The sequence below is a fragment of the Phoca vitulina genome, unplaced genomic scaffold (assembly GCF_004348235.1).
Source record: "Phoca vitulina isolate PV1807 unplaced genomic scaffold, GSC_HSeal_1.0 scaffold71, whole genome shotgun sequence".
Taxonomy (NCBI): Eukaryota; Metazoa; Chordata; class Mammalia; order Carnivora; family Phocidae; genus Phoca; species Phoca vitulina.
In genome coordinates, this window is record NW_022589774.1 from 11,444,047 (window position 1) to 11,467,101 (window position 23,055).

General features: G+C 40.4%; 1 protein-coding gene across 1 annotated transcript in view; it reads right to left on the reverse strand.

Annotated features, from left to right (window-relative positions):
- NIBAN1 (niban apoptosis regulator 1) overlaps positions 1–23,055 on the reverse strand; it is a 150,113-nt gene that overhangs the window by 58,047 nt on the left and 69,011 nt on the right. Inside the window, exons 4-5 of the mRNA XM_032393194.1 lie at positions 22,413–22,527; positions 17,388–17,555 (exon numbers count right to left, since the gene is read on the reverse strand). Coding sequence (XP_032249085.1) covers positions 17,388–17,555; positions 22,413–22,527 — 283 coding nt within the window. The remainder of the gene's footprint in view (positions 1–17,387; positions 17,556–22,412; positions 22,528–23,055) is intronic.

Sequence of the window (23,055 nt, forward strand, 5' to 3'; positions counted from 1 at the left end):
AGTCACACTGCCTGGGTTTGAAGTCTTGTATTAATCATCAGCTGTCTTCCCAGGCAGAATCCTCATCTATGAAATGGGGATGATAAAAATAATAGTGCCTACCTCAGAGGATTGCTGTGAGGATTAAATGAGTTAATACTGTGGTTTTGCAAGTATGGTCACCAGACCAGGAATATCAAAATCAGCATCACCGGAGAACATGTGAGAAATGCAAATTCTTAGGACCCAACCCAGACCTAATGATTCAGAAACTCCGGGGATGGAGCCCAACAATCTGTGTTTTAACAGGTTCTCCAGGGGATTCTGACACCCACAGAAGTTGAAGAATCACTGAGTTAATCCCTATAAAATAAACAGCACAGTTCCTTTTGCTCCTACACTCATGGGAGCACCCAGGGAGCCCTCACAGACTGTTAACTATTCTTTTTTTTTTTTTTTTAAGATTTTATTTATTTATTTGACAGAGAGAGACACAGCGAGAGAGGGAACACAAGCAGGGGGAGTGGGAGAGGGAGAAGCAGGCTTCCCGCGGAGCAGGGAGCCTGATGCAGGGCTTGATCCCCGGACTCCAGGATCATGACAGACGCTCAACGACTGAGCCACCCAGGCGCCCCAGACTGTTAACTATTCTTACTGATCTATACAATGCTTCAGGGCAGCAGCTAGCTAACTCAAGTTTTTACAACACAGGGTTCCTACCCTCATCAAGCACAGCCTCCAAGATAGCTGACTGGCAAGGGAAACAGACTAAATAACTTTTTTTTTTTTTTTTTTAAAGATTTTATTTATTTATTTGAGAGAGAGAGCACAAGAGGGGGGAGCGGGAGAGGGAGAAGCAGACTCCCTGCTGAGCAGGGAGCCCGATGCGGGACTCAATCCCAGGACTCCAGGATCATGACCTGAGCCGAAAGCAGTCACTTAACCAACTGAGCCACCCAGGCGCCCACAGACTAAATAACTTTTAGAGGTATTGTTTACCTCTGGGATTTTAGAGCCATTTCTCAGTTAGAGGTAGAAGATAATAATGGGGTTCAGAACACACTACCCCCAAATATGGCACCTCAGCATACTGAATTTTTAAGCTGAAGTAGTTTGAGAAAGTGGCAGAAACTAAAAGGTCTCCCTGACCTTCTCCCACCCTAATCCCCTCATGTGAGAGGTGCCTTCCCTAGACCTACAGGAAATGAGCATCCTTACCTTCAAGACAGAGGGACACCAAGAAGAATCTGAAAACAGGCCCTGCCTGTTTCACTCAGTTTACTACCTTTAGCTCATACCCCTTGGCCTATCAGGTCTTTCCATAGCTTGCCATTCTTCATCAAACCTAGTATAAAAAAGCTCAGGTGAAATTGTTTCTTTAGGTCTTCATTCCATTATAAAGGCTCCCATGTGTATTAGACAAATTTGTATACTTTTCTCCTGTTCATCTGTCTTTGTCAGTCTAATTTTCAGACCGAGCCAGGGACCCTAAGAGGGTTGAGGAAAATTTTTTCCTCCCCTACAGTAGTCAGAAGGCGAGAACACAGGCAGAAGGGGAGAGAGATATTTCATCTTATTAGAGGAGATCATCTCCACACACATACTCAAGGTACAGCTTGCCAGAGTGAGCTTTTATGTACAATGAGATAATGCAGTAGGAAAGATAAAGGCTCACAGTAGAAATGCAAAACTCAGTAAATAAATAAAATATTTCTCAGTTGGTACTTCTATTAGATTTAAGATCATTTTCAAAAAGGAAGTTGTGGTACCCTAGCTACAATATTATAAATGGTTTGATTTTATCATATAATTGCTAAGCACATTGTGGCCATACACTACTTTTAAACTGTTTTATTGAATACTACTTCAAACAGCGATTTTGTATTATAAAAATCCTAACTCTCTACCAGGAATGTGACTTAAGAAAAAATAAAGATTAAGTTGCTTAAAGAAAAACTCCTTACATTTGGGAGGAAGATCCTAGGCAGCCACCATTCTCTAACTTTGAAGGGATGCTGCTTTAAAATACAGATTTCCGGGCTTCCCTCCTCAGAAATTCTAATTTAGTAGGTCTGTGGTAAAGCCAGGGAATCTGAAATTTTAACAGCTTCTTCACCCCACCCTGACCCCATATCCATTCAGAGCAAGTGGTTGACAGATTCACTTTGAAAAACATTGTTGGGGCGCATGGGTGGCTCAGTCGGTTGAATGTCCCACTCTTGGTTTCTGCTCAGGTCATGATCTCAGGGTCGTGAGATCAAGCCCCACGTGGAGCCTGGTGTCTCACTGAGCCCCGCATTGAGCCCCGTATTGAGCTCTGTGTCTGGCTTTGCACTCAGCACGGAGTCTGCTTGAGATTCTTTTCCCTCCTCCCTCTCCCTCCCCCCCTCTGTTCCTCTCCCTGCTCCCACTCTCTCTCTCTCAAATAAATAAATAAAATCTTGAAAAATACTGTTAAAAATCTTCGTCTCTAGATAACCTTAAATGAATAAGAGCTTCTGATTAAACAAAGTTTTCAGAGAACTGAGGCTGAATCCTTTACATGTAGGAAAAGCTTGACTGGTATTTAATGAAAAGCTTTCTAAAATGTATTCTGCATTTCTCTATCATCTTACACATTGCATACAGTGTAGAATTTAACCTTGATGACTGAGATTTCTTTATTATTACCATTATGGCTGGTATCGGCTATAGTTGCAGAGAGCATTCAACACAGAGTTGACTGAAACACTGGTTCCTAACGAGGCCCTGGAACTTGAAAATTTTCTGAAGATCGGCTAGCTTTTGAGTCATTTCCCCGAGGGCAAGGTGGCCAATATGCAGCTGCCAAACCTCAAGGGCAATGCAACAGGGTTGCAAAATGAACGTGTGCTTAAAAGACGGAAGTATCCTTTGTAAAACTGCTATTAGGGACAATTAACTTTTCAACACCATTTAAATTTTATCTGTGGGTGTCCAGCACTATGGTAGGCTCTGTACTTTAACCAGTCTTCTCCATGGGAAAACATATATGCTGCATAAATTACACTGTGAAGAGTATTTTTAATTTTTTTAAAGATTTTTATTTATTTGTCAGGGAGAGAGAGAGAGCACAAGCAGAGGAGTGGGCAGAGGGAGAAGCAGGCTCCTAGCTGAGCAAGGAGCTGGACCGGGGACTCGATCCCAGGACCCTGGGATCATGACCTGAGCCGAAGGCAGACGCTTAACTGACTGAGCCACCCAGGTGTCCCATACACTCTGAATAATATTTTTAAATACCTTGATGAGCTGGCAGTAAAAGAAGAAATATGTTATGGGTTGAATTGTGTTTCCCCCCCAATTCATATGTTGAAACTCTGATCCTCAGTATTTCAGAAAGTGCCCTTTGTTGGAAATAAAGTCATCGTAGATGTAGCTAGTTAAGATGAGGGCATTTTGGAATAGTTTGAGCTCCTAACCCAATATGACTGGTGTCCTTATAAAGAGGGGAAATTTGGACATAGGCATGCCCAGAGGCACAATGCCACGTGAAGATGAAGGCAGAGATAGGAGTAATGTTTCTATAAGGCAAGGAGAAAAGCCTAGAACAGATACTTCTCTCACAGCCCGTAGAAGGAGCCAACCCTGCCAACACCTTCTTGCTTCTAGAAATGTGAGACAAAAAATTTATGGTGCTTAAGCCACCCGGGCAGTGGTAATTTGTTATAGCAGCCCTAGCAAACTAATACAAACCCCCAAAATGTAAGGCAAGCCTTGAAGCTAGCTTTCACTTTAGAAAAGTGAAGGCATCACAGACCCAGTGCCTTCACCACCTTAAGCTGATGACTGTATGCTGCCCTTTACGTAGTCTCCCAGGAGGCTGAGTACCAGAATCAAAGTCCAAATCCATATAAGGTGCTAAATTAAAGTGCAGAAACCACTCATATATAAATGGTTTTAGACCATTACAAGGAAAATTGCCTGTCTCAAACCTTGGCATTGAGTAAAGGAGATAAATACTTCCCTTGAGAAATATTCACAAGCACGTTCCCACAACCTTTATAGCCTAAATGCACATTAACTGAGTAGTCCAAATATCTGGCAGTGCCCTCTATCATCTGGTAAGATGAAACACAAATCCTCTCTGGAGGAATTCACCTTCAGCTGGTGAATTATGAACTTATGAGCTTATATGAAAAATCATAACGTACACCAGTTAATAAGGTACCATGAGAGAGAACAAGCAGAAATAAATAGCAGAATACAATCCACAAAGATCTCAGATATTGGAATTAGCAACACAGAATATAAAATATAGTCAGTTTAACATGTTTTTAAAATAGAAGAAATTGACAATGTGAGTAAAGAGCAAGAGATGATTTCAAATGACTACTCAGATTAGAAAAAGAACAGAAATAATCACTAGAAAGAGAAAAAAATATGACAATTAAAAGCAAAACTCAATGAGTTTAGCAGGAAATTAAATATAGCTGAGAAGAGAGATCCTTAGAAACAGTTCAGGAAGAAACAGAAAAAAAAGATGAAAAATATAAAAGGTTAAGGGATGAAGAAGATAGAATAAGAATATATAATATGTGTCTAATCAGATTTCCCAAAGGAGAAGAAACAGAACAAAGGAGAAAAAGAGATAATGGCTGAGAATTTTCTAAAATTGATTAAATAATAACCTACAGATTCAGGAAAACCAACAAATCTCAAGCATTCTAAATAAATAGGAACTCCACAGCTATGACACATTTTTGTGAAACTGGAGAATACCAGAGACAAAGAAAATCTGTGTGTGTTTTTTTTAAAAGTGAGAAATACATCAAACTCCTTTCAAAAGAACAACAAATCTCTCAATTTCAATGAGGAAAGCCAAAAGATTGGAATAAAATATTCAATGTGGTGACAGAAAATGACTGTCACCCCAGAATTTCATATGTGGTGAAATATCTTTTGTGAACAAGGATAAGAGAAAGACATTTTCTGATAAACAGAAACTGGAAATTCTATAGGATACAGTTAAGGAAGGAAGGAAGGAAGGAAGAAAGAAAGAAAGAAAAAAAGAAAGAAAGAAACAAAGAAAGAAACAAAGAAACAAAGAAACAAAGAAACAAAGAAACAAAGAAACAAAGAAAGAAAATGCTCCCAGATGGAAGGTCTGAAATGCAAGAAGAAATTGTGAGCAAAGAGAGTGTAAAGATGTGTAAAGATAAACATTAAAACTGCATAAAACAGCAATAAGAATATCTCGGAGGGTTAACATAAAAAGATATCATTAAAATTCATGTCAACGAGAGCCTATTCGTGGTGGTGGTGGGGTAATGTTATAGGAGTTAGCGTTCTAACTTATCTGTATTTTTTTTAGAGAAAGTTAAGGATGTTGATTAATTTTTGAGAAGTTATGTAGGCTAACAAGACAGAAACAGGATATACACATTTCTATTGCGCAGTGGTAATAATCAATCTGGAAGAAGGCAAGAATGTAGAGAAAAGGAAACAGAAAAGGTGGACTATACAGAAAACACAAAATATGAGGGATTTAAAACCAAACCATCATAGTAGATATCAGCAAACTAAATGCTCCATTTAAAAGATTGTCAGAAGTTTTTATTAAATGAATATTCTATGAAAGCCCTAAAAAAGGAAAATTAGTGTTGTTACATTAAAATCAGACAAAATAGGGCGCCTGGGTGGCTCAGTCATTAAGCGTCTGCCTTTGGCTCAGGTCATGATCCCGGGGACCTGGGATCGCGCCCCGTGTCAGGCTCCCTGATCGACAGGAAGGCTGCTTCTACCTCTCCCACTCCCCCTGCTTGTGTTCCCTCTCTCGCTGTGTCTCTCTGTCGAAAATAAATAAAATCTTAAAAAAATAAATAAAATAAAATAAAATCAGACAAAATAGACTTGAAGGCAAAAAGCATTCACAGAGATAAAATGGATCATTTCATAATAATAAATGATTCAATTCACAGGAAGATAAAGCAATTTTAAACAAGTATCCATCTAGTAACATGGATATGTTATAAAATACATAACAAAATATAATTCAACAATTAATAGAAATGAAAAAAGTCTACCATCATAGTGGCAGATTTTAATAGATCCCTCTTTTGGTAAGGGATAAATTTAGCATAGTAAGAAACAATCAGGGGCGCCTGGGTGGCTCAGTCGGTTAAGCGTCTGCCTTCAGCTCAGGTCATGATCCCAGGGTCCTGGGATCGAGCCCCACATCGGGCTCTCTGCTCAGCTGGAAGCCTGCTTCTCTCTCTCCCACTCCCCCTACTTCTGTTCCCTCTCTTGCTGTCTCTCTCTCTGTCAAATAAATAAATAAAAAATCTTTAAAAAAAAAAGAAACAATCAATCAGTAAACATAAAACAGACTGGAATGACACAAAGACACACTTAAGTTAATAGACACATACATATACAAGTACTCAAGGAGCTTTTAGGCTGCCGGCTCCCTCCCCCAGAAGACCCCATACAAGGCCATAAAGCAAGGTGCAACACATTTTAAAGGATATCATACAGACTATATTTTTTGTCTACAATACAGTTAAGCTAGAAATCAATAATAAATACACAATATATATTTGGAAATAAAGAAACACAGTTCTAAGTAACTCGTAAGTTAAAGAAAAAATAATAATGGAAATTATAAAATATTTAAATCTGATAATGAAAATCACTGCAAAAATGATAATGAAAAATACTGCCCATCCAAACTTGTGGGATTAAGCTAAAACAATATGTAGAGGGAACTGTAAAGAATTTACGCTTATATTAGAGCAGAAGAAAGGATGATGATTAGTGAGTATATTAGTTTTTCTACTGCTATGATAACAAATTACTCCAAAAGCCAATGACTTACAACCATGGTACATATTCATAGTTTTTGTGGGTCAGGAACTCAAAAGCCCTATGGCTGAGTGGTTCTGGCTTGAGGTGTTTCATGAGGTTGCAGTCACATCGTTGGCCAAAACTACAATCATCTGAAGGCTTGACCACAACAGAAGCATCTACATGGCTGGCATATTGGTGTTGGTTGCTGGCAGGAAGCCTCAGTTTCTCTCCACATGGCCCTCCATAGAGGGCTGCTGTGTGTTCTCACTAGATGGTGGCTAGTTCCTCCCAAGTGAGCGAACCAAAAGAGAAAAAGCCAGGCAAAAGCTATTCTTTTTGTGACCTATTCTTGAAACCCAACATATTACTTCTGCCACCTTCTATTTGTAAGAAGTGTAAGAGTTACCAAGTCTGGCCCATATTTAAGAGAAGGAAATTGGGTTTTCATTTTTCTGAAGGAAAAATTGTCAAAGAATTTCCAAGCATTTTAAAACAATCACAATGAGCTAAGTATCTACCTAAAGAGATGAGGGGCAGGGGAACAAACCAACAAAATAAAGCCCGAGGAAATAGAAGAAAGGCAATTAGAAAGATAACATCAGAAATTCACATAATAGAAAACAAATAAGCAATAGTCTGCCAAATCCAAGTTTGGTTTCTGGAAAAAGTTGACAAAACTGATGAACTTCCAGTGAAAGTGACCAAGAAAAAAAAGAGAGGAGATACAGAATAACAATATTAGAAATAAAAAAGGAACAACTACAGACCCCACAGAGAATATAGGGGGAATCATGAATATATTCTTAGTAAGAGATATCATGCATAACTATATGCCACTGAATTTTAAAACATAAATAAAATGGATAAAAACTGAATAATCCTGTAACAGTTTAAAAATCTAAGTCAGTAATTTAAAATTTTCCCTCAAAAAGAGCACCAAGCTAAGATGGGTTTACAGACAAGCTCTATCAAATAGCAAAAATACAAGTGGCTCCAGTGTTACACAAACTATTCCAGATTACAGAAAAGGAAAAAAAGAGGAGAGGGGAAAAACTCTATCATAATTCCTTTTATGAAACGAGAACAACCCTGATGGCAAAATCTAAAAATGTCATTGCAAAATTATAGGCAAATGCACTCAACACGGATGTGAACATTCCCTGAGATACTAGCAAACCAAATCAGAATTACACTTCTATAAACCAGCAACAAATAGAAAGTGTTCACAGCAGCATTGTTCGGAATAAATAATGGAAACCCACATGCCTATCAACAGTAAAATGGATATTAGAAATTAGGGTCTATTAATATAATGGAATATATATTTTGCAATGAAATTCAATGAAATACAGCTGTAAGCAAAAACACTGGTGAATCGCTGGAGTAAAAGGTTGAAAAGGGAGGTCATGAATGAAGGCATGTAAATACAATTCTACAGGATAAAGTCTAAAAACATGCCGAATGATTAAACACTCATGATAAAGCTATAAAGAAAAGCAAAATACAAAATCCAGGATGGTGTTCTCTCAAAGGGAAAAGAAGGCAGTGGATGAGGGAGAGGCACATAAGAAATAACATGGGTGAGAGTAATGATCTTTAAACCTTATATATACCTCATAAGCATTCTTTTATAGCTACTCAATATTTAATTTTTAAAAACTCAAAACAACTAATAGAATGAACAACAGACAGCTCCCAGCATGGTTCTCTTCCATCTTACACGTTCTGAATTTGTTCACAGTGTGGGAAGGAGGACAGCGGCTCACCATTCCATGACAAGAGGTGAGACTTTTCTCCAAGCCCCCTGAATGTTGATTTTTTAAAAGAAATCTAGGAATATATGCCAAATGGAGTTCTTTCATAACATTGACTATACAACTATATATTAAAACAGCCATCTCATTTGCTGTATCATTTCAATCTTACCATATTCCATCCAGAAGTAAAAAAAAAAAACAAAACACAAACACACAAACAAAAAACCTGAAAGTTTGTCAAGCTTTGCCAAAGTCGGTCATAATAACATCAAAAACTGCCTGGTAATTTTGGAATTTATCCAATCAAAGTAACAGACAAATAACTTTGCTTGAATTGATTTCAACTCTCTGCTTGTTTAATCTTTATTATTGTTCCAAGTTGTCACCCTTAACTACCACAAGAACACAACTTTTAGACATCCATCCCAAAATAACTACTTGGTTCTTTGGAAGTAGGAAGGGAGAGGGGTGGCAAGAATCAATGGTTTCACTGAAGTGATAACATATGCTGGACAGGCCCAAAGGAAGCATTCAACAGTGGTTTCACGACAACATAGCTTTAGGCAACAAATGAACGGAAGGCTACATTTATAAGTACTCTCTGGTGACGAATGCTGAATGACTGCGAGAAAACACTTCTGTTGATTCTAGTCTCTGATGTAAACCCGTTCTTTCAGTATCAACTCTTAAACTGTTTTGAGAGCTTTGAGTAATTTAAGTATACCCGTAAGTATAAATAATATGAATAAAACCTGTTTAGATCTATTATTTTGGCTCTTCACTTCAGCTTTATTCGGGTACAATTGACATATAAAATTATAAGATGTGTAAAACGTACATCCTGGTGATTATATATATATATATATAATGACTATATACATTATATATAATTAAATCATATATATGTGTGTGTATATATATATATATATATAATGATTACATATATAATTAACACATCTATCACTTCATGTATTTACCTTTTGGTGGGTGGGAGGTAGATTAGAACACTTAAAATTCTTTTTTTTAGCAAATTTCAATGATACGATACAGTGCTGTCAACTACAGTCACCATGTTTTACATTAGATCCTCAGACCTTTATTCATCTGACAGCTGAAAGTTTGTACACTTTTACCAACCTCTCCCTATTTCCTCGACCCCCCATCCCCAGCAACCACTCTTCTACTGTTTCTGTGAGTTTGTTTTTTTTTTTTTTTTTTAGTGATGCCATGTGGTATTTGTCTTCTCTGTCTGGCTAATTTTAGATCTATTATTTTTAGACTATTCCAACACAAGTCTTCACAAGCACCATAATTTTCCTTTACAAATCAGTTTTTATTAAACTGTATAAAACCATATGTAGCTTGCATTTTACCATACACAAAATTTAACCAGTAAACAAGCTACATTATCAGATATTTTATCTTCAGAGCATACCTAGACTAAAAGATACAGTCATGTTTAGCAGGTGGGCAAAATACCGAGTTAAATTCAAGATAGTATTGCTTATTGAGAAACCAGACATAACCCAGGTCTCAGATGACCTTCAGTGAACAGCTCTGAGTTTGCTTCAATTCCGGTCATGCAAATGTATCACAAAAGTAGTCTGATTTAATAGTATTGTGTTTTAAGTGACCAAGAGATTAGAGAGTCTTCTAAAAAAAAAAAAAGAAGAAGATAGCAGGAAGGGAAGAATGAAGGGGGGAAATTGGAGGGGGAGACGAACTATGAGATACGATGGACTCTGAAAAACAAACTGAGGGTTCTGGAGGGGCGGGGGTGGGAGGATGGGTTAGCCTGCTGATGGGTATTAAAGAGGGCACGTTCTGCATGGAGCACTGGGTGTTATACACAAACAATGAATCATGGAACGCTACATCAAAAACTAATGATGTAATGTATGGTGATTAACATAACAATAAAAAATTTAAAAAAATAAAGAGTCTTCTAAAAAGTAGTGCTGAAAGACGATAAATTACAAGGACGAGGTGTCAGGACAACTAGTCCTCTTCCACGAACCAGCTATGACCTTGGGCATGTGAGTCACTATTTGAGCCTTTATCATAAATGAACTCTGAGGGGTTGGAATAGGTGACCACTAAAGGTCCCTTCCAAAGTTAACTTTTTATGAACAGTAAGCAAGAGTCAGAAAGGGAGAAGTGATGACTCCTTAAGAGAAAATGGCATATTCACAAAGGGACAGAGAGAAATGTTTATAACTTGTAGAGCATTAATTGTGTGAGGCAAAGAGCACACGCTAAAATCAAGGAGAATGTAGTCTCCAAGCAGAGAGAAACCTTGTAAAGAATTTTGTTTGGGACAGTCCTATGAAAACTGGAAACTGATATCTAGTGACTGATTAAACAGTAATTTGGCAAGCATTTTTCTTTACAGTGCATAGAGGTTTTTGTGCATTGCAAAAATAGTACACTGCGGAATGCTTTTTGAAGTAAAAGCACGCAAAGAGATGTTTATAAAAACTGTACTTTTATTTATGTATGTCCAGTGGAACATTCTTTTGTAATAAAACATCCAAAAGAGCCCAAGCATAGTTAGAATTTTCTGACTCATAGATAGGTGTGTCTATAAATATAAGCACGTGCCACAAATTCATAAGTATGTTTTTCAGATATAATAACATAAAACACATTGTATATTTTCAGTTCAACTTGACTGATGCTCACATCAGATCACTGAATCCCTCAAGTAATGAATGTGTTTCACAGGTGATGATGGGCTGAGGAGATACTGCTTTAAGTAGAAGTTAGTGAAAACAGATCTGAAATCTGCTGGTGAACACTGGAGAGCATAACACAACATGTTCAAAGAAACACACACCAAAAAGGGTTTGCTCTAGCTACTTGAATCAGAAGATCCTTTTCTGTTTTAAAAATCAGTTTAATTCAGCAACATTTATTGAACACCTAAAATGTGCAATTGTCAAAACCAAATCTCATAAAGGCGTTTGATTTGACATGGGATTTCGCGGAGAAGAGCTCAAAGCATACAACCCTGAGTTTAATCACTGTGACAGCTTCACATTCAGCCTGACTCACTCCATCACAGGCACCCTTGGATGTCATCATTGTCATAAGTGATTGAACAGCCCAACTCAAAACAGAGGTTTGCAGAGCGTCTTGACATAATTTTGTTCTTCTCTCCAAAATCCCCTGGGCTCTTCTTTTATACTATCTTTTCGACCCATGTGCCCTCCATGCTTCCCAGATATTTTACTGTCCCTTCTTCCTTAGCATTCATGACGATGGGAACACTGGCATGTGCTCAGTGGCAGTCCTGGCTGTCCTTCAAGCTAGTACAGGACTGTCCAACACAACGTGGTCATCATTCCACCTTCTTACCAGAATCACCATGCATCCAGCGGTGGCTGTCTTCTGGCATCTGACTCTTTTGTTCCTCAAACCCTTTAGGCTCTGTATTGACAAATCTCTTCACTCACTCATGCCAACGTGTTTATGAAGTAGGCCAGGCCACATTTACAATGATCATCTCTCAAATTGCACTTCAATTCTGAAATCAGCTTTACTTTAAGCAGTAAGTTATTAATTCACAAATGTCCTTGAGCCATTTTATGAAACACAAGATACTTGTCTGAGCGCTGCAGGGGGATACAAAGGGTGACATACGACTTCCCTTGAGGGACTTGAAATAGAGGAAGAGAAACAGGACAAGTAGACATGAAAATGAATAATGTAAGGCAGACCGTGGAGAGTTTCCAATCAGTGGGACAGATAACAGGTGCTGGAGAAGTTAACCCTGGGGTCTTCATGGCAGGGGTCAGACTGAAGCTGGGTCTTAAAGGAGCAAGAGAGAATCTGAATAGGTGGAAGGGAGGAGTGGGTACTGGAGGTGTATGCAAAGCTGAAGGTGTCCAAGTAACACTCCTATTCAAAGAAGGCAGGAGGAGTACGACAGCAAGATTGGGAGAAAGGAGGCTTGTGCTTGAGAATACAGTAAATCAGGCACAGCCAATCTCCTTGGAATGAAATGTTTCATCTTTGTGACAACGGCAGTGCCACTGAAGGATTTTAATAAAAAACTGTGCTTACAGATGATTTATCTGACTGCTACATGTAGAAGGAAGTGGCAGTAATTGGAAAAAATCAGATCAACTAAAAGCCTCTGGGAATGTTTTTTATATGAGTCCCAAAGCAGGTTGGTAGCAGCAAACTTGAAATAAAATACAGAAGAGGCACCGGCAATTAAAGAGGTATCCGTATGAAGAGGGTGAGTCAGAGAGCCTGTCACTGAATTTCACAAAGGTTTTATATTCCTGACGAGCATGCTGCCTAAAGGTTCAACAGTAAAATCAGAGACCCATGTAGTGAGTGAGTAAGCTGGCACTTACCTAACATAAAAGCACCGACCCATTTTCCTTAAATGTTCGCAGATTTTATATACAAACATCTTTAAGCTGTACCAACATACGTGTTCCATGCTTTTTCACACATGAGCGTATTTGTAACTACCAAAGGATGGAGAATAGAGAGATTGACAGAGCCTTTACCTGGCACTAGGCCCTTGGACAATTGCTGGGAATGGGGATCCATAGAAAAAAAGACAATTTGCGTTTGAGGGGCTCGCAAACTACAGCCTTCCTACAAACCCAGCCACAGCTTAATGACGGGCTGCAGGCTGCTGACTTCCCACTCGGGTCTCCCCTCCAGAGGGTCCTCCCGTCTCCAGCCCTGTCCACGCGTCTGTCTATGAGACTTCCTCACCTGGATGTTCATGGACTTCTCCAACTCAGTGTCTATGACACTGACCACATTCATCATCTTTCCTTGGCACCTGCTTCTCTTCATGCAAGGTTCCTGTCTCAGAGAATGGCAGCAGGTGGGAATCCTCCCACTGCCTCACTGTCACACTGTCTAACCTCAAGTTCTATTCATTCTACTTCCTGGATATCTGTCTTATCCAGCCACCTCTCATCATCCCCATTATCAGCTCTCTCGTGCAGGCTCCCACCATCTGGTGCCTACCAAAGCTTTCTAAGTGGCCTCCTGGCATCCCAGCATGGTACCCTCCCATCCTTTGCCCACACAGCAGCCAGTGTGACCTTTCTAAAATGAATATATGACTGAGTCGCTTCTCTGCTTAAAACCTTTTAATAGTTTCCTGTTGCTGTTAGAATAAAGTGCAAATCCCTTAATATCCATTGCAAAGCCCTTTATAGCCTGGACCCTGCCCATCTCCCCATCCCTACTTGGCTCCTCTCTCCTCGCTAAGCACCAGCCACACAAAATTCTTTCAGTTTCCCTAATGATCCATGCTCTGACTATCTTCCTGGTCTCCACACATTCTATTCTTCCTGCCAGAAACACTTTCTCCCCATCCTGCAAATTCCTATGCCAAGGAATGTTTACCCTGAGCTGAAAAGACAGACTTGTGTTGATAATGATCATTATTCCATGTTGCATATGTACAACTCTATATATTTTTAAGAGTTTTAACAATCCTATCCCTATAACTACAATGACCAGATTTTTCAAACTACAATTCTAAAGAATAAGACTGAATTTTGGACAAAAGGACTATCTTGGAATACCTTGGCATTATATAACTCCCATTTTATAGCAATGGACATTTAGAACCCTGGCCTTCCCTCACTGGGGACAAGGGATTGCAGTGTGATTCCAAAAGGACAGAGGACAGCAGTTGCTATAGACACATATCATGTAATGGGCTTGACATTTAGTCCAGAGTGTTGGAGTAGGATGTTATGTTCAAGAATAACTGTGGAATTTTTTTATGCCTGCTCAAAGAAGAGGTGCCAAAAACAAAACAAAACAAAACAAAACACACACACACACACACACACACACACACACACACACACACACCTTTATGTACCTAATCTTTGAGGTGCCCAGAAGCAGCTCCCTCTCTTGAAGGAAGAAGGAGCAGAGAGCCTTCTACTTGCCTTAACCTGCCCTAGGACATAGCCTTATTGTCCAAGAACAGAGTGCAATCAAGGCCCTTTGTTGGGGTTAAATAGTAAACAAACACACCCCATAAGGAGGAATAGAAGTGGTTCTGGATTCAGAATGAATGGACATGTATACCTGGACCAATTTGAACCCAGAACTCCTGGGCCAAGTGGGCCGGGTTGTGGTGGGATTTGAGCATGAAGAGAGGTGTCCTAGGAACCTGAGTGACAGACATCCTTGGTGGAGCTTACCACAAAGGCTAGGAAATAATCTTCCCTCAAAGATTCCTAGAGGGCATCATGTTAAGTGAAATATGTCAGAAAAAGACAAATACTGTATGATCTCACTTACATTTGGAATCTAAAAAAACAAAACAAAACAAAACAAACCCTAAAAATCTCAATGTCATTAAAACAGGGATTGGATTGGTAGCTGCTAGAGGCAGAAGGTGGGGAGTGGGGATATGGGGTGAAGGTGGTCAAAGGTATAAACTTCCAGTTATAAAATAAATAAATTCTGGGCTGTCACGTACAGCATGGTGACTACAGTTAACAATACTGTATTGCACATTTGAAAGTCACCAAGAGAGTCGATCTTGAAGGTTCTCATCATGAGAAAAAAACCGTGATTCTGCCAGGTGATGGATATTAACTAAATTTACTGTGGTGACCATTGTACGATATATACATACATCAAATTAGTATGTGACACAGCTTCGACTGATACAATTATATCTCAATAAAACTGAAAAGACAAGACCCCCAAGGACTTGTGAGCGGACAGGATCAAGAGTGGCCCGGCATCAGCTGCTGGAATATGCTAGTTCTCAACAGACGTGTGTTGTGGCTTGAGGGCCAGTGGAGCGGCAACAACAGGCTAACAGCCCTACTCTGTTTTCCTGAGCCCTAATTTTACATCTATTCCTAGACTCTTCTGGTAATTATGGGAAAAAAATCATGGTTCGCTATTCTCAAGCCTCTTACAGGTTTACTCAAGATCATACAATGAATACCGGGTAGAGGTAGAAACAACAAAGGTGAGTCAGTAAAGATGGGTGGTACATTGTGCTGTCAAAACACAGAAAAACAGGCCAGAAGGGAAGGACCCATAGCAGTCAAGGACTGTTCCCTACAATGTTTTGACGGTCTCTGGTTCTGCCTGGAGCTACTGGAAGTTACACCACATCCCATCAAGTCTGCATAAAGCCACAGTGAGGAAAAGTGGTTTCTGGACAGAGGAACGTGATGGAAAATGAGAGCAACGTGACCAGACCTCATTATCTTAGTGCTTTTGATAACACTGGAGAGCAGAGTTAGGTTTTGAATTGACTGAAATCTTCCATAAATGGAATCTGAATGCAGGCTACATTAACATCCAGAAATCCCCTAGGGAATTTCCTATTATGTACATGGAAGGGGGAATAAAGCAAGTCCCATCTGGCTAGGCAGAGAACATTCTCTGCTTAAGGGAACTTCATGGTTCTTGTGTTTAGTGCCAACTGCATGTTCATACTAGACCCAGGCCCTGCACACAGAAGTCTAAGTGTACTGAAAAATGAGCTAGACGGAACAGGCAATGCTGGGCAATTCTTTGTCTCTAGAACATCCAAATCACAAGGCAAGATATTAATAAGAGTATCGCTTTTATAAAGTCCTTAACTTGTTATGAGCCAATATTATGACGCAGGTTACTCAGAGTTGCTATAGCAAAATACAGTGACATTGTATTTTCTCATTAGCTTCCTATCAATACACAAGCTAAAATCAAGAACAGACCAACACACATCACTTAGTGACTCCTGCTCTTTGGGACTGACATTCTCAGGGAAACCTCAGAACTTTAAAGATACAATGACATTAGCCTTATTAGGAAAAAAAAGCACTGATGGGGAAGGTCACTCACCTCACATGTCACCTGCTCAAAGAGGCCTCCTCTGACAAGCCTAAAGTACTGAACTTCCATTCTTCACCATATACTCACCTCTAGTTACCCCTCGACACATTAACTTTGAGAACTATCAAGTTATCTTGTGTTGTCCCTCGTCTCTGAATACAGACCCAGAGACGGACTTTGTATGGTTCATTACTCTGTTCCTAATACCTTCCGAGGCTGGCAGAGTAAGCCCTCAATGATATCTGACTAACGACTGCCTTTCCAGCTGCCAAAGAACAAAGAGCTCAATCATCTGTAACTGAAGACTCCATGGATTCCAGAAAAACCAGCATTCACATCAATTCATCAATGAATTGCGTTTCATTGCAATATTGCAATGAAAAGTCTTTTCCGTTATAGACCTGATGGTAATTAAGTCCGTACCTAGAGGCAAAGCGAAGCAACATCACTCCAGGTGTGGCCCGGGACCAGCAACATCTGCATCGCTGGGCAGCTTGTCAGAAAAGCAAAATCGGGGCTCTACCAGAGAGCCAGCGAATTAGAATATCTGAGGTTGGAGCCCCTAAAAAATCTGTGTTCAGGAAGTTCGCCCAGTGATTGTAGGTACCATAAAGTTTCGCACAAGTTATTCAGAAATAAAGGTGAGGAAAAAAAAAACAAGAAACGTCGTAAGGACTAAAATCGCCAGGGACAGCTGGGACATTCTTGGTGTCATTTCAATAAGAAACCTCAAAAGAAAGGAGGGTGAATGATACACAAAATTATATGCATGCGTTTGGCTCACACGTGCCACGGGATAAGGCCCCACACTCCGTTTCGCGGAGGCTTCCCAGACCTAACCTAACAACCAGCGGCGACGTGTCGGCGCTCTGACGCACCAACTCCTGCGTCACGTGACTTCCCCTCCCTCCGGGGGGCGGCACGCTCCAGGAACCGTTCTTCCCGCGACTGACCAGGCCCCCTGAGCCAAAGCAGCCCCGCGGGGCGTGTGAGGGCGCCGTGTCCTACCGTGATTTAGATGTCTGATGCAGTCACTCAGGAGAGCGCCGAACTTCTTCTGGTCCGCGGCGTCGTGGAAGCAGAAGTAGCCGTGTCTGAGGAACGGCTGCCACAGGTACACGGGGAATTCCTTGGGCAAGACCACGAAGGGCTGAGCGTTCTCCTTCTCACTGGAGGCTAACGCAATGTGGAAAACACGAAGACATTTTAAAATGTGCGTCTTTTATTTAAAATACTTATTTTGGGCCGTGAAGGCAGCTCTTTGGGGCGGGCCATGGGACAGAAAGGTGACATGAGATGTCTTCCCAGGATGGCGGGAAATGGCAGTTCAGGCTCCTCTCACTCCCTCCACAGGTGACTGTCTCACTCCAGCAGGTGGCTTCGCCCCCTCCCTGACAGGGACAGCCAAGGCCACCAGACATCGTCTTTCTCAACTTCCTCATATCAAGGATCCGCAAACAGTCTGGGTGGCCCCGCTGACCCTCTTGAGGCTCACAGGTCTGCCTGTGCAGCCACTCACCCTCCCGTCCCCACAGGCGCCTTTTCCACCAGGCAGCTCGCTCTCTCTGCCCTGTGCTCCCTGGCTCCTCCCTGTCCCTGCCAACCCAGCACTTGCTTCTTCCTGCCTCAGTCTGCTTCCTGCCCCACGAGCCCCGAAACCCCATGGCTGAGGTCGCTGATGTTGTCCTAACTGCCAGCTTGTGGCTGCTTCTTCATTACCTAAGCCTTTTTTTTTTTCTCATTAGCTAAGACGTTTCACCTGATCTGAAGTATCTCTTGCTGCTGACTACCCCTTCTTTTGAAAACGTTCTCTCCCCTTGACTTGCAGGATCACCTCTCTCCTGGTGTCCTTTGTGCTTTTTGAAAATTGTTTCTTCATGGTCAGCTTTATTGGTTCCTCTGCCCCTTCTCTCCATCCCCCTGCGAAGTGTTGGTATTTTTGCCCTGTTCTGTCCCATTTTGACTAGTCTCTGCTCTCCTTTGGCATGGTCCTCCATTCCATAATATGGAATGTTGTTTCTGCAGGTCCTATTACCTTTTCCTCTATCCTTTCCACCATGCTTTCTCCTAGAAGATTCTCATTCATCCTTTAAAAGTCAGTTCAAAAGCTGCTCCTCTGGGGTGTCTCTGTTGGCACCTCCCCGTGCCCCTAGAGAAAGGGTTGGGTGCTCCCTACCTTGTTCTCCCTAAATATTGTAGAGATCTGTTTTCATGTCTGACAGGCAGGGTGGACGGCACAGAGTGAGATGAGCTCCCCCACTGGTTCTCACACAGTTCCTTTCCCCAGGAAGCAGTACCAGTGCCCTGGAGCTCTTATAAGAGGATGGAAACCGCACCTTACATATCTTTGTATGCTCAGCCCTTAGCACAGCTGTGGAACCGAGGAGATATTCAACTACAGTTTGTTGAGTAAATGTGCTATGTTGTCCTAGGAAATCTTAAAAACTTTAAACGATGGTCTTTTACCACTTACCTCAAAATCAATTCTAAGAAACTCATGTTAAACCATGCTACTATTCAGATCCCTACCTAAATTTTATTCCCTTCCATGCATTCCCGTTATATGATGTTATGCTTGGCTAAATGACCCCCAGCTTATTAGCTTGTGCTCTCTACCTACATAAAATGGGCACTAATCTCAGGGAAGGGAAGGACAAAAGGACCCTCTCAGAGGCCACCGAAAGCACTAGGCATACCCAACAATGGATCAGAGCCACATGGGAGACTCCAGGACAGAGTCTTGCTACCAGCAAATTAATAAATCAAGATTGGATAAATAAAAAATAGATTTCCTGGGGCATATATGGGGACTCTGGTTCAATGTCCTGAAATCTGAAGGTAACAAAGTAGAATGCGCTAGAAGCACAAACTTTGGTGCACCAGTACCTCACAAACTACCTGGCACATAATAGAAGAATGAATCACTGTACAAACGAGTGAATCAATGATTAAATTCGGTAGCACAGACCTCTAGTTGTAACACATATCTGATGAGGGAGCAGAGGGCAAGCTGAGGACCAAGCAAACTGCCCCCTCCCCACTCTATTTCTCAGGTAGTCCTAGCTGCCCTAAAACTAAGGAAAGGGAAAAAACAGATGGTTAACTGACAGAGATCACAGTCCTGCCGGACATGAGTCTCCATCAGTTTACCAATGTCTTAGTGATTTACAAGGAAAAAGCATTCTTATCAATAGCTTAACTTTCAGAGACCCATAACTCGTAACTCAATTTCCTAGAGCCCTAACATCACCCTCCCTTCCATGAGTGATGTGGAAAACTGAGGCAGAAGGGAAAGTAAACAAAATTGAATTTCTTTAGACCTGCAGCCCATTGACAAGGACCTGAGATAAGAGTATAACATTGCTCCAGGAAGCTCCCAACTGTCTTAATGTTAATGCCTTACTAGAAGGAAAAACAAGCTTCCAGTATCCTGAAGTCTTCTTTAGCATATGAAAGTCCTTTTGGACACCTCCCTTTGTCCCTTACATCCCCCAACTCCCAAGTATATAATCAGCCATTCCTCCAACCTCAGTGCAGCAGCTCTTTCTGCCCATGGGGCTGTCCCTGTGCTTTAATAAAATTGCCTTGTCTCACCAACATTCCAAAACTACATCATTATCTATTTTCCCCATTCTTTCTTAGTTATAAAATCCCCAAATTTCATTTGAGCAAGTGACTATACGATAAAGACTACATTTCCAGCTTCCATTACAGCTTGGTGGGCCCCATCCACTAAGTTCCGGTCAATGGGATAGAAACCGAAGTGGCAGTGAAACTTCCTGAAGGATCCTTAAAAAGAGGGAATGTCCCCACCTCCTTCTCTTTTCTCCTGCCTGCTGTCTGGAATGAGAAAACCATGACTGACGCTCCAACTGATACTGATTGACTCAGTAAGGGCCACAACCTAGAGATAAAGGGAGAGAAAGCTAAAAAGAGTCCCTGACATTTATAGAACTGCCATACCAGCCCTGGACTTGGAATATCCAAAATATTTTTAGCAAAATAATAAAGCCTTATGTATTTGAGTCTTTTGTTGTTTGCAGCAAACTAGATTCTAACTAACAAATGTCACATAAGTGAATCACTTTAGCAAAATATGAAGGCATTATTGATACATCATCTTAGTAGAATACTGTGTAAAGAAGACATACTTATTCATAACCTCTAGTTATGAATCACTTTTTCTCAAGTGAGGTTAATGCCTCCTATCTTCATTGTGCCTTTATTCTTTCCAGCTGAATTAGTATCACACAGTGAGTCTTCCTGATCAACATGGTTTTATGATACAATTCCCCTCACCCTTTCCAAGATGTCACAGTTTTGTACAAACAACTCAAAAGCAACACTGACCCTTTGCATTTAAAAGCTTCAAGCCCCATAAAATTCATTCTTCTTAGTCTCTAGTTATCTCTCATTTAACATTTTACAACAGTTTTCCAGATGCCATTGATCTGCATTTTTTCCGAGTTGAGTTACAAAGATATCACAAATGATCTACTGTAGAATATTCTATTTTTAAAACTCAGAGGGCCACACCATTCAATAAAAAAAAGTCCTTGAAATACCCCAATCCGAAGCCTTGGGTCAAATGGCATTAGTCACACAGGCCTTGTGTTTTTTATTCCTATTCATTTCTTCTGATATGATTTCACCAATAAACCAATAAATGTATTGTCTATTCTGACTGATTTCATTGAAAAGTTCTGCTGGAGAAATTCCGAAGAGTCATCAAGTTGGCATTCCCATTTCTAGCAGCAGCTCCAGAGCCAAGATGACATACAAGTAGATGTTGAAAGAAAATATAATAATATGTATAGTGCACATAAAGTGTTGTTTTAGCTTGAATTACTTAGTAATAGTTTGTTAATCTAGCTTTATGGTCCATGTACTAATCCTATAATAGTGCTATTAAAAACACTACGCTAAGCATTCTACACCAAAATAACAATTGATAAAATGACTATATTTTTCTCCATAAATTCTAATGATATGATTATGCCCATTAATAAGAACCAGGGCTCTCTTCAAGAAACCAAGTAATTACAGTGTGGTATGATTTACACAAAGCCAGATGGAGTTATTATCCACAGTTCGTGAATCTCTATGAAACGCGCTATTTGGCCTCTATATTATCCATCACTTTCTCTAATACAAAAAGTGGAATAAATGAAAATCCAAGAACATTAGAGCTGGAAAGATCCTTCTAGATTTTTAAGTTCAAGGGCCTAGAATTAGAGGATCAGAAACCAGAGAGGCTCAACAATGGCTAGGGAAAACATTGATAAGTGTCACAGAACTAGATAAAAATCCAGCCTCTAAATTTATAGTTCAATACTCTTTCCATGACAGCAATCAGGTATTACTTACAGTTATTACTTACAGATTAATGCAATGCTATTTTTATATAGTAGCTATGAGTGACTGTAATGCTTGTTATTTTGTCAACTCAGGATATTTTATTGCATATCATCCTAAAATTATAAAAATAATATTCTCTGACAGGTCTGAACTTGCTTGCTTAAAGGTGGGATTGTATATTTCATAGAAATAGGGCCCTACCTATTTGTTTCTGCTGCTCTGTATGGTGCAATTAAAGCTGGCATATATTTCGAAGCCTCAAGATGCCTGACAAATGAATGGTACATTTTCCATGGGCTAGAAACACAGTACCTGCCTTGTGTATTACTGAATGTGATTTAAAATAACAGAAGTGGTAAAATGTTTACCCAAATTAGAGAAATTACAATCTTCCATGTGTCTACAGAGAATGTGCGGCTAGCCCAGTTTCTCAACCTCAGCAACTATTCAACTGTAGATACTTCATTGTCAGGGGCTATCCTGTGCGGTATAGCATGCTGCCCTCTACCCACTAAATGCTTATAGCACCAGCCTCCCACGTTGTGACAACCAAAAATGTCTCCAGACACTGCCAAATGTCCTGCAAAATCCCCTTCCGCCATTGAGAACCACTGGTCTAGCAAAACAAAGCCAGTGTCGGAATTTTGCCTTGAGAAAGAATGCTCAGTGACTCACCAATAGGGTCTGGGAAAAACCGATCAGATAACAAATTATATTCATCTTCTGAGGTTAACACCTTGCCACCAGCTGGAAGAATTCGGCTTTTAGGAGTCGCTCCTCTCTGATAGGCCTGGGGAGAAAAAGGCATAAATAGGTGATTTTTTTCCCCCATTTGGATTTTTGGAAAATGCCAAGAATATTAGAGACACAGGCACACACACTCAGAGATAACAATTCCTACACTATGTCTCTGAGGAAGAGCCACATATTTAAAAAATATGTTTTGTGTACCTGTGACTTGCAAAGTACTTTAGTGATGGTCACAAAATGGTAAATCAGAGTCCTTAATCTCAGGAGATTCACTCTAGGTATGTTTCTCAAGTGGGGAAGACATCTTAGTAACTTTGAAATCCTGCACCACACTTAGCATTTCAGATGCTAGCACCTGAATCATTCTCATAACCACAAGGGTGATGATGCATATAGACACTCCCTGCACAAAAGGCTTGGGGACCGATGATGAATGACATGGAGGACATATAATTGCAATGATGGTTGCCATGGATTTTCACCCAAAACAGAAAAGTGTTGTCATGATACGACATGACACCACGTGAGACTGTTTTGCAGTAAAATGATCTAGGATGGAAATGCAACA